Source organism: Periplaneta americana, chromosome 15 (assembly GCF_040183065.1).
Source record: "Periplaneta americana isolate PAMFEO1 chromosome 15, P.americana_PAMFEO1_priV1, whole genome shotgun sequence".
NCBI lineage: Eukaryota > Metazoa > Arthropoda > Insecta > Blattodea > Blattidae > Periplaneta > Periplaneta americana.
In genome coordinates, this window is record NC_091131.1 from 66,993,981 (window position 1) to 67,006,887 (window position 12,907).

At 35.7% G+C, this 12,907-nt stretch overlaps 1 protein-coding gene across 7 annotated transcripts in view; it reads right to left on the reverse strand.

The window, feature by feature from the left end:
* Window positions 1-12,907, reverse strand: part of LOC138715072 (uncharacterized) — a 91,199-nt gene that overhangs the window by 38,127 nt on the left and 40,165 nt on the right. For all 7 annotated transcript variants that reach the window (XM_069847559.1, XM_069847563.1, XM_069847561.1 and 4 more), the window contains one exon: window positions 4,442-4,887. In XM_069847559.1, the coding sequence (XP_069703660.1) occupies window positions 4,442-4,887 (446 nt within the window). The remainder of the gene's footprint in view (window positions 1-4,441; window positions 4,888-12,907) is intronic.

Genomic DNA, 12,907 nt, shown 5'->3' on the forward strand with positions numbered 1-12,907 from the left:
TGTCATAGAATTTCTGGATCAGAAGTGATATCAATGATGATGAGCTTAATTCTTTCTCGTAACACTGAAAACTTTCTGTAGGGAAGTTGCTGTGAATGCACACTCAGTATAGCAAATGTAGCTTTACATAATGTTTTATATTTTACTTGTCCATTTTCGTTTCTAAGATCAGCAATTTTGCCCCAATTTACATTTATTCTAGACCCATTTACAATATTTTCACGAAAATTATCACATTGGTAATTCGCACTCTCTTCAAGTTTGTCATATTCATTTTCCTTCACCAAATTTGTGTATCTTTGAATAAAATATTCACGAGATGAATATGAAACATTTTTTCTGTGTCAAATATCTACAATTTCTGCATCCTTAAGAAATTCATCCTTATTAACAAAGAATGACGAAATACACCTATTTTTCCTATTTCACTTGTCCATATGTTTATGCTTCTTTGAATCAATGTGTCTTCTAAAGTCATCTTGGCTACAAATGAGCTACAGAAAAGTCACATGAGAACACACTACAAAGCATATGGTTTTCACTAACATGCGAAGCAACTAAACATCGCCATTCCTTTGTGTAACTGTCTTTATATTTTTGCACTTTGTAGTTTTCCTACTAGTGGATGCAGTTTGAGAACTTACATGCTTAATTTCAGAAAACCAATCACTGGAAATTACAGTCACAGTATACATAACAAATGAAAGCATAACATAAAGTGCTGAATTCGCTCGTCATGTTCACAATTTCACAAACCATGCCACATGCCAATGATGTCAACACTACAGATTAACCTACTTCCTGGTTTAACACCAGAGATTGCATCAGACAGAAGTGACGATTTCACCCACATAGCTACCAAATGCTGTACACAGAACTAGTAGCAAGTGGTGTTGACACATTTCCTCTCGTTTTCTATCTACAGAATGAATTACTATTTTTCTTTTTTTTTTCTGGTCATACTTTTTTTTTTTCGTAATAATTTTCCCTTTGACCGCAATTCTGTAATAATGGAGTAAAACCGTAATAATTATGGACAGTCTGTAACAGTTGGCAGTGAAAATGGTGCTCAATTAGTTCTGGTGATTTCGCAAGTGAAAACCCACCATCACATTACCTTATTACAGACCAGTACTGACAACATCACAAAACAAAAAACCACCAGCCCTTGTCCAGCACTTGAAAATCCTGCACAGTTTCTTATATGCAGGGCGTAACAAAAGCCTAACCTAATCTAACCTAACCTTTCAGATTCGTATATGCAAGGCAAAACAAAAGCCTAAACTAACCTAACTTAGTATTGTGACGTACCGAAGTACATGATATTTCCCTGCAGGAATTCTGCATTATCATATGATGAAGGATGGGTGGAGCGGAGAAAAATTCTCTCTGGCACTGGGACCTGAACCCAGGTTTTTATCCCGGTGCCGGAGAGAATTTTTGTCTGCTCCACCCAATCCTTCATCATATGATAATGCAGAATTCCTGCACAGAAATATCATATGTACTCAGGTACATCACAATAATACGATATGCATAAATAATCACTTTGTGATTTAAGACGGAGATCATTCCGTCAGATCCTAGCCACTTAGTCACTCGTAATGAGTGCATCTGTGCACATAATGTGTTGGACATTGTGCCACTGTCACACATCTGTGACACAGTGCATGACGGTTGGCTACTAAAGGGAAACTTAAGAGGTGGAACTTAAACTGAGAGGATTCAATCTGGCATCGGAAGTGGAATCCGGTGTGGCTTAGTGGATAAAGCATCAGCATGTAGAGCTGAAAACCTGGGTTCGGGTCCCAGTGCCAGAGAGAATTTTTCTCTGCTCCACCCATCCTTCATCATAACCTATCCTAACCTCAGAGATTCGTATATGCAAGGCATAGCACGAGTGTATACTAGCATGAAACTCTTGTCGTCACCAAAGTTGGTATGACTGTCGAGAGAGTTCTAAACACTTGAAGGTGTATAAGTGAAGTACAAGAAACTAACTCGGTGCTAGTTTAGCCCGGTTGGCACCTCTGCTTAATGACAAAATGCTATTTCTGTAAACAGTTATCAAATGATTATCCAATATTTTCCACACAAAGAAAAGCGAAATATTCAAATAAGCAAAGGAAAGATAGAAATTACCTCCAATAAATTCACATGCAAGGAATACATATAAAAATACCAAAATAACGAAGTCAGACTGGAACTCTGGTCTTTTGCTTGAGCAGCACATAATTTACTGGTGAGCTGTAAGTGTCGCATCTTGGAGGAAGAAGTTTTGCAATATATAAGACTGCAGATGAATCACATTAGCTACATCCATATCACTCAACATTAAAATGTTTGTGAATCAGGCATTCATTTAGAGGGGACTTAGAAAAATTAATTCTTCAAGAGTTTAATCATTTTTTCGTCTAATGCTATACATCAAGCTGCAAACAAATTTGGATATTTGACATGCAGAACTCCTGGATGAACTGACTTGTACACTCACGGAAACAAAAAGTGGCTGTGTTTTTTTTTTAATTAACAACGAAATGGTACAGTTATTGGCATAAATTCAACATATATAAAAAGCAAAATAATACGATTAAAACTAATCTTGATGTTGTGGTATACGAGAACATGAATAGTAATCAAGATTTAGAATGTAGAAAACTTACATTTATATGTGTAAATGCTTGTTGAGATAATATTAGTATACGCCAATCAACTTCAACGTTATATGCAAGCATTCTGTATTTCCTTCACAGCTGAGGGGATAGTAAATCTGCCTGCTAAGTAAATGTTCCATGTTCGATCTCTGGCCATGACTTTTTTTTATTAGGGTCTATTATTACATCTTTGCAATCTGAACGTGAGTTACTCAGAATTATTGTAAGTTTCTTGAATATACTTTGGGGAAAATTATGTAGCCATGAAAAGAGTTGTTTCTGGGTGACCATTTAATATACACACCAATAATCTCTGTTATCACAGACTTTCTGTAGTGGAATGGGATGGGATACACCAATTTTCAATACTTATGGAAGCATATTATAAGTCTGAAACAATTTAACAGACCAGAACAATAATTTATAGTTATTGCCATCTAAATGACAAATGTTATCACTATATATTCCACTCTATAATGAATGAAGGACGAAAATATCGACAAAGTATTTAAAACGCTAGAGTTAAATGAAATCGTCATAAATGTATAATAATTTACAGAGTCTAGTTAATAATTTGTATTTCTTTAAACATAGTCTTTTTTTTCCATTTTTCATAACTGGAATTGTTGAATAACGTTAATACTGTATTATAGAAATGTAATGATGAAAAATTAAGTAAAAGAAATAAGAATAAAATGTGTATAAAAGAGTTACGTATATTTAATTACTGAATTTATAAAATAACTTTTGTAATTTTATGAGCGAAAGACAAAAAATAGCTAATTAACATTTTTGATCCCCACGAAGTTTAATATCAACAATGCATATCATAGCCAGTACACCATGAGGTGCAGGCAGAATCATATGATAAGGAAGGTTCTGTCAAACTTATTAGTTAAAATAAAACTGCCACTGTCACTTCGAAGTAATTTATAGTCTTTCTTTGATTATATTAATCATCAGTACCAGTTGCAGAAGACACAGCCCTGCAGTATATACTGACTACAAACCAACTCTGGCTACTAGCAACAGGCATCTATAATGAACACCGATCAAAATACCCCTCATTTCTCGTGAAAAACAACTGAATAGACTACAGTGGACTATATGTTGTCAGCAAACAGCTGGATACATTAAGAAGAATGATTATCATTTAAGTGTATATTACTGTTCTATGGCAATGGACTTTAACAGCACAAGCCCTTTCACCAAAGTTAAAATTTTGTCAAGCGTAAACACAAACTGCTGATTGCTAAACAAATGCATCATAAAAAAAGAGTCGCTGTTCTGGATAGATCTGTAAATTGCCATACTAATAAGACAAATATCAGCAAAATGTTATGACAGCGATAGTAGATTAAAATATCACGTGAAAACACCAACTTAAAAAAGATATTGAGCAATTAAGCAGGGACTAAAAATGGTAACTTTTGTTTCATAGAACAGAATTTCTTCTATTCCATAGGTAATCAAGCATTATACCAACGAGCTAATGTACACAAGGGAAAACAGTGAGTGGAATCATGAAAATAGTATGATGCAAAATTTTGGTACAGCTGTACTGCATGGCCACTTTGAAGACGTTTCTAAGTTGGCCAGTTTTTCTTTCCATGAGTGTAGATACTAAAAATGAATACAATCCAATAAATGAGAGGGAAGACTACACAGGCAAACAAAGAGCACAAAAAGATATAACAATAAGGGAGACAAAATCAGTATCGACAATGGTAAATACATGTATTTTCATCAAAATCACAATATTTTATATGACAAACAGAAAGTCTGACCTCGACCCTTTTCCTAAGTCCACCCATCTTCTCATACTTCTCGTGGATAGCTGCAGTGCAGATGCTGCGCATGTTGGTAAAGAAGTTCTTCACATAGAAGTTGTCCACCTTGACCCACTGCACTACATTCTGCACATTGGTCTGGCATGCCCAATGGTAGATCAGCTTGAGAAGCACAGTGGGAGGGTGTGGTGCTCCCTCAAATATAGAACCACTGAATACCGAAACAAATCTCTGGGGACAGCACTCACTGATCCACACATAGCCCCCACTGTACGGAAACTTGCTCACATCTGAGTACATTCCAAGTTTGAGTCGGATGGGTGTGACATTATCAGGCATCACATGGGTGCTGCAGTACTGCTCACTACGCACTAGCCCCTGCTGAATTAGCCACTCCGTGAACTTGGTAGGTGTGAACATCAGCACACTCTTCACCTTCGAGTCTGCAACAATCATGTGACTAAAGATCATTTCCTGAAAATGTAAGCAGTAAGGCAAATATATAAATCAGACCAAAATAATGGTATCCAACATAAGTGTTTCATATTGCAAGCATACATTTTCCGTGTTATTCGAAATGCATTGGGTACTATCACGTACTATAAAAATGTATATTTAGTCAAAGGTGGATTATGTATATGCTGCAATACTGGAAGCAAATTTGAACAAATTCTGAATAGGAACCAAAGTCCACTACTCCCAATCTGTGGTGCTAGTTAAATTGAACATATCAATTCAATCTAGATCATCTGCCAATGAAATTATAGACATATTACATACTAAAAGCATTTTTAAGACTGCCCTAAGAGCTGAAAGATAAGTGTAAAATTAATTGCATTGCACAAGTGAATGTAAATTTTCTGGTGATCAAGTGATTAAATTTGGTATTTTCTCCTCAAGTTTCTATGAGCAAAATTTTATATTACGGTAATCTACTACTGCAGATTAATATTGCTGGACATGGATTTCTAGTTACAAGTAATTCTCCTGGAAGTTATCTCTACAATTCTTAAGTTCTGATCAATCCTTCTGAATTACTTTGTAAATTAACATATGAAGTCAAAAAGTAGTGTGCAAAAAATTACAACAGCCTAGTAATCAATATGTACGTACTAACACAAAAATGTAAAATGTCAGCCAAATGTAGTAAGAAACAGTTTGATTTCCTCTTAGTCTAGATGCATGCACAATACAATACTGCCAGAATCACAAATAACAGATGAATGATACCCTACTTGCCTATTGGGATATAAGGAACTGACGGCCTTAACAGAAGACCAGCTGATGACAACTAAATTGGCAGTAATACTACTTTTCTATTGTCCCTCTATGAAACATTAAGAACAAAGTATCTGAATTAAATGTGAGTCTGATATAGCAAGGCAATGGATGAAAGACTATAAGAAAATCAGCATGCAGATCTTGAATTAAAAACAGTCAACTTCGAGACTACAATGGAGTTACTTAGTTATAAAATAACACACACTTAGGAAATGAAAATGCACCAACAGAATGGATATTCCAAGTGTAGGTTTGTCGGCTGAGAAGAGACTGCCTAAAATATATGAATAAGATTCAAGGCTTCAAGCTAAAACAGTGGTTGTCAGCACTCGCTGAAATGTGCAACGGGTACGCGGTGCTGTCCAGTGTGCACGGTCGTGCAACAGGGAGAGATAAAGAACATACCAGCTAGCAGCTACGAGAGCACTATAGTGCACTGCGTTTTCAGTGGGTAAGAGAGGCTAGCCCCACGTGCTCTGTGCTGACGACCCGTGCCTTAGAAGATAAAAAAATCCAGGGCAGGAGGTACCACCAAAAGGGATTGTAAATAACCTTCTGAAACTGTGAAGTTTCAGGATCATTCAATTAATCAGAATCATATATATATGAGCCGTTCAGAGCAGGAGTGGTGTAAGTCAACTTTGACTTACATCACTTTTGCTCTCAACGGCTCAAATAAATAATATACAAAATACAATTCCTACTTTCTCTGTTTTTTTTTCTCTCTCTCAATCTCTCTGTTCTTCGTATATACATTTACAGGCAAAATATATATTCATGTCATTTAAATTTGTATAACAACGACCGAATCATTAGCCTAGTTTATATGAGCCGTTAGAGCAAAAGTGGTGTAAGTCAAAATCGACTTATGACAAAATATGTAGGCCATTACTGTATTATTATTATTATTATTATTATTATTATTATTATTATTATTATTATTAACAGTTGAAATGAACTAGTACACAAGTTACATGCTTAAAAGTGATTGTTAAATTGTTAAAAGTCTTAAGTTGTTAAGTTTGGATACCGTAATTTCACAGTCCATAATACAACCATTCAAAGAACATTGTAGACGTATAATAGACCTTTCATAGATAGTAGCAGTAACTTGACTTCAAACTTCAGTATATAGCAAAAATGTGGATAACGAGGTACTAAGTTATAGAGTGCAAAATTTGAATGGTTGTATTGTGGACCATAATTGTGTTCCAGGATCACAGTCATGTGAAATTACTGTACGAACAGGATTAAGTGAAGTTGAATCAATAGGGTTATAATAGGCTATTATGGCCCTCTTGAGTTGAATATAGAAAACAATCAAAACTTAACATAATTAGTAAAGAAACAAGAAGTGCTTAGTAAGACACACAAAATCGAGTACTTTTCCCCCTATGTTGCTCAAAGTGAAACTGAAGTATTCTTTCAAAAACCGATTGAGTGCATTTTCAGTGTTCTGTGATACGACTTCTAACTAACTAACACACATGCACATTGATTATGCGAATCTGGCTTCCAGGTTTAGCTTCCTGTAAAGTTGGTTTGAATAATATTAAAGGGAAAAATTGTTCCAAGACTGAGGAGTTCAGATCCAACAAAAAGGGCAGTGATCACTGAATGTACTGTACTACAATACTGACATTTGAAGTTATATTCATTTCATTTCTTGAGTTTCATTCCTCTTTTTTACTAATTAATTTCAATTGCATAATTATTATTCAATTCTGTCTTCGTTTTGATTAAATTTTCGTAGAAAATTATGTAGGAGGGGTGGTATTCTTTAGTTGCTTGGGGTAGCAAAAATTATAAACACAGCCATGCAACAACTTCATTGAATTGCATCAAGACCAGAAATTTTTTTGGAAAGATCATGGAACTCAGCTTTTTCGAAACTTTGAATAAATACATTAAACTTGTGTACAAGTCTCTTGTTGTCAGATATCGAAGTGTTCGTGCTAGTCTTTCATGAACAGGTATTCCTTCTTGTCAATCTTTGTCATTCTTGCAAGTTTTTGGCCTATTTTGAACAATAACATTTCAAAGTCTGTTGCTGAAATTCGATAGAAGTTCTAAAACTATCCCACTGAATTTAACGTAAATCATTAAACAAGTCAATGTCTAGATATTCTATATCAATTGTGACATCTACCACCTAGCCTTCTATTTTTCAAGTTTATTTTTGTTAGACTGTCTATAGCAACTGCTGCACATGCTATAATAAATTTTCGTCTACCATTATTGTGAATAACCAGCGAACGCATATGTTCTCTGACCATTTGCTGGTTATTCGTATGTTGCTCCAAACAGCAAAGGTTCACTTTGTCATTCGCTCGTTGTTTGTCCACTATGTATGTACGCACCTTAACAGAAAATCAACTGGAAGCCTGTCAGTAAGTGAGGAAACAGATGTGTGTATCCATGAAGTTTCTCAAGCAGTCCGTGAAAATCTACCATCAGAGACAGCAGGGAGCTGCAAATACCGAAGTCAACTATGTCAGAGAAGAGCAGAACAACCGACTACCAGGTGGACTGGGCTGGTCGCAATGACCATGAACTTCTTGTTGGCCTCCATGTTCTGCAGACTTGACACCCTTTGGTTTTTTTCAAGAGGGAGTATGTTAAAAATAAAGTCTATGTGCAACCCTTACCACAGACCATTTGATCCACCAGCATACATTGCAGAAGCTATCACATCATTCGATTGTGATATGCCTAAATGTAGGTGGGAGGAACTCACCTACGGGCATGATGTGTGCCATGTTACCAGGTGGGCTTCACACTCAACGTATTTTAAGTAAGATACTAAAACGTTTTGAGTTTCTCTTTCTATTGGTACCAGTTTTCTGTATGAGTTTCATTAAATGTCAGTTATATGTATTTGAAACCGGAAAGGTCTCTTGTGGAAGCACTGTATATATTGCAGAATTACAACTAGTATGATGAGGTTCATGCACTGAACAACAGGCTATACCAAGTAGAACCACATAAGAAATGATGAAATCTTAGAAGAGCTGAAAATAATGCCCATAGTAGAGTGAGTCAGGCAGGGCTAACGGAAAGTCATATGCATAGTAAGTGCTGCGCTATCGCAGTGATCAGACATCTTGCTCGCATACGTTTCGTGTTTATTGAGGGTGCAGTTATATACCGTACATTTAGAATGCAGTAGTGTGTCCATTATGAAATATAGCCTTGAACAACGAGTGTTTATTTATGACAACTTTGTGAAATACGAATCTTGGAGAGCAGTTGTAACAAACTTCAATCAGTCATTCCTGATTCACCAGAGCCTTCTAATGCAATGATTTACAATTTAGTGAACAAATTTCGTACAACTGAATCAGTATTGATAAGAAACGAACATATGTGAAGTGTGTTCTCACTGAGGAGATGTTAGATGAAATTGGCCACCGACTAGAGAGAAGTCCTATGATGTCATCCCGCCGTGTAGCTCAGCAGTTAGGGGTGTCACAGTCTTCATAAGAGGTATGAAACAATTAAAATTAAAACTTTACAAAATTCGTGTAGTTCAGAGGTTAACAAAACCCGATTATCAGAGCAGACTTAGGGTGTGCATGTGGTTCCAACAGTCAGTGTATGATGGACTACTTGCCTCCACCTTAATTTTTTATAGTGACAAACCACGGTTCCACTTCAGTGGTTAAAAGTAAAGTTTACGCGAATAACCCATATTCACTTGAACTCAAAATATCCAGCACGAAGTTCAAACCATTTTGGAGAACGAACTGTGGCAAGTTGCTGGATATGTCTTCAGGAGACGTACAGCCTGCCAGATATCACAAGGAAGTTATTTCAAACATGAATTGTGGTTAGGAGTCTAGCCCTAGTTGGTTCACCCTATAGATTACATCCATCAATACTAACAAAATTGGCATCACATGTGAACCAAATATCCAGATCCAGAATCCTTAAGGCAATTTTAAATTACCGACCAAATGGTACAAAAAAATATCAATGGGTCGTTCCAGGAAGAAATGGATGACCGTAATGGTTCTTTCAGGATAACAACATGAAAGTTAATATATTTTGCAATATAGCCAACATATCACTGGCTACATGTAATGAAAGTTAAGTAGGTACCCTAATGTATGTAGCAGCACTTGAATGATTATTGTCCTGTTTATATGCACAGAACAGTTTACATACAAAATTTCGCTAAAGTTATAAATACCAGAACTTCGTACTGTAGCATAAGGAAGTGTCCACTATTTCATTGCCTCTTTAAGAAATACATACAGAAACAAATATTGAAGAACATGCAAATATGCATAAAAGTTACTGAATCATGCAATTGCAAGTATATCATTATAATAGCAGAGATATACCACTGAATTTACCTTATTCTCATGTGTTGCATTATTATGCATCATCATACTGAGACTTTCCTATTGAAACTTCTATGTCCATGAGGAAAAAATGTTCTATGGCACAATACATTACCAGTACTCAAACATTACAAATGGAAAGATTAGGATTGCCAAGTTTACATTAAGTGCGACAATTTTTCTTCTATGTAGTAGTCATTACCGCACAACAACATACTGCACCACCTTCTTCATAAAATCGAGCTTTAAAAAGGGAATATAACAGTAAAAGTATGCACTGCGTTGCAGGAATACAGAAATACAGATGTAAAATATTTTACATTGAAATATGTTGTTATATGAATATTCAAATGTAAGTGAAATTATCTTTTTCAAAATATTACTTTTGCGTGCACACATGCACGTACACTCACACACTAAAATTATTAAAAACATAGGTTCTAATCATTACTTCTAATTGATCAAAAGTTCAATTTCCATTGTCTGCAAAAGTTACAAAATTAGCACTAACATTGATAAAAAAAAAAATAAGTAATAGATAATATGCCTTCGGCATGCTCTTAATCTTCTGCCAATTGAAAATGAATTTACGAATATATCGAAAATTTGTATTTTTGCACTGCAGGCAACAATAATATAAGAGGAATAAGAGAAACACTTAGAATTTATAGTGTTTTATTTGTTACTCATGCTCGAAACATAACTATTCTATAGGAACATAATTTCATGGAAGTACCACACCATGACGTGGTACTTTCATTCCGTATTAAAAATTATGGTGGAAGCTTATTACAACACAAATGTTAAGGGGACAGAATGAAGAAAATTTCAATTTATTTTTAATGTCTAATTATGTTCTATTATCATTATCATATCATGAAGTTGGGTTGCTTATTGACCTGTCTCAATATCACAACAGAAGTGCATTTATCTCTTCCATGACCTTCCTTAATTTTTTCTGCCTTTTGGTTGATTACTTTTTAATATTTTTTGTGTTCTATTCCTCGATATTCATAATACGAGGGTGTGCTGAAAAGTAATGCCTATTTTTTTTCTTTTTTGCTGTGAATATAGTTAAAAAGATTAGTGATAGTACATTGAATTCAGTGAACTTTCTGCTTTCAGTGACGCAAGTTTCGTATCTCTGTCAGTAGAGAGCTCTGAGTTATAGCCTGAAACATGGTGGCATGTATCAGGACTACTGAAGGCTATATTTCGAGTTTTTAACAGCAGAAAATGTGCCCCTGATAGACATTCATCGGAGATTGAAGGCTGTTTATTGTGATTCATATGTCTATATCAGTACTGTCCGACATTAGTCTGCTTGTAATGAACCTGGTGCAACTCTCAACTTGTATGACAAAGGACGCAGTGGAAGACCACGTGCTGCAACTGATGACGCTCATCGGAATCGTGTCAATGAACTCATTACACCAAATCATCGCATAATGCATAAACACCTGTCAATCCAGTGTGGCATATCAAGGGAGCATGTCCATGCAATAACTGCAGAACTGGGTTTCTGAAAAATTTGCACATGATGAGTGCCTCGAATGCTCCTTCCTCACATGAAACAGAAGAGATTGGACATTTGCCAAGAATTTCTTCTGTTTTACTAACAAGAAGGCGATGAATTCTTAAAGAACATTGTCATAGGTGACGAAAGCTGGGTACACCACTTTGATCCCAAAAACATGAGGTCATCAATGCAGTTCTGCCACAAAGGATCACCTGAACCCAAAAAGTGCCATCACCAGGCAAACTCATGCTTAGTCTTTAGGGATATTCAAGGTGTGGTACATATAGAATTCATGCCTAAAGGCAGTCTCATTAATTCTGTAAGGTATTGTGAAACCCTAAAAAAACTGAAAGCACGAATTCAAAGGGTTCGTCCAGGTATGGAGCAGCATGACAATGCTCGTCAGCACACCAGCGCAATGACAACAGAACATTCAGTGTCTTGGTTTTGGTGTTGTTGATCATCCTCCATATAGTCCCAACCTGACACTATCAAATTTTCATCTGTTCCCAAAACTTAAAGAACACCTGACAGGGTATCTCTTTGATTCTGACAATGCAGTGCAGACAGAAGTGAGGCTGTGGTTCATTATGAGCACGGGCAGACCAATGTCAGACAGTACTAATGTCGACATATTGATCATGATAAACAGGATAAACAGCCTTCAATCTCCGATGAATATCTATTGAGGGCACATTTTCTGCCGTTAAAAACTCGATCACAGCACGCTGCTTCAGATGTACCAACATAGTGCTGGTACACACTGCCATATTTCAGGCTATAACCCAGAGCTCTTTACTGCCAGAGATACGAAACTTGCGTCAATGAAAGTCGAAAGTTCACTGAATACAATGTACTATCACTAATATTTTTAACTATATTCACAGCGACAAAAAAAATAGGAGGTATTACTTTTCAGCATACCCTCGTATAATGGAAATGTAGCAATAAATAGACATCGGATTTACATACACAAATGCATATTTAGTTTGCTTTTACATAAGATATGGAAACTATATGTGAAGTATGTTTTACGTCCTTTCGTTTCAGTATGTATGTGAAGTTTTATAGTGCATATATTTGCATATCTATGCTATTGTTGCAGATTTTATTTTTTGGCATATATTATGCATATACATACAAGATGTTCAGGAATAGAAATTTATTATTATATAACTTCATAAGCCATGAAGGTTCTTCACCATTGAATTAACAAATATTTGCTTCCATTGGTCTCTATTTCCGGAAACGATTGGATATCCAAAAAACTTTGCATCTTCTCATGAATACTGTCCAAATAATGCAATCATGGTTGAC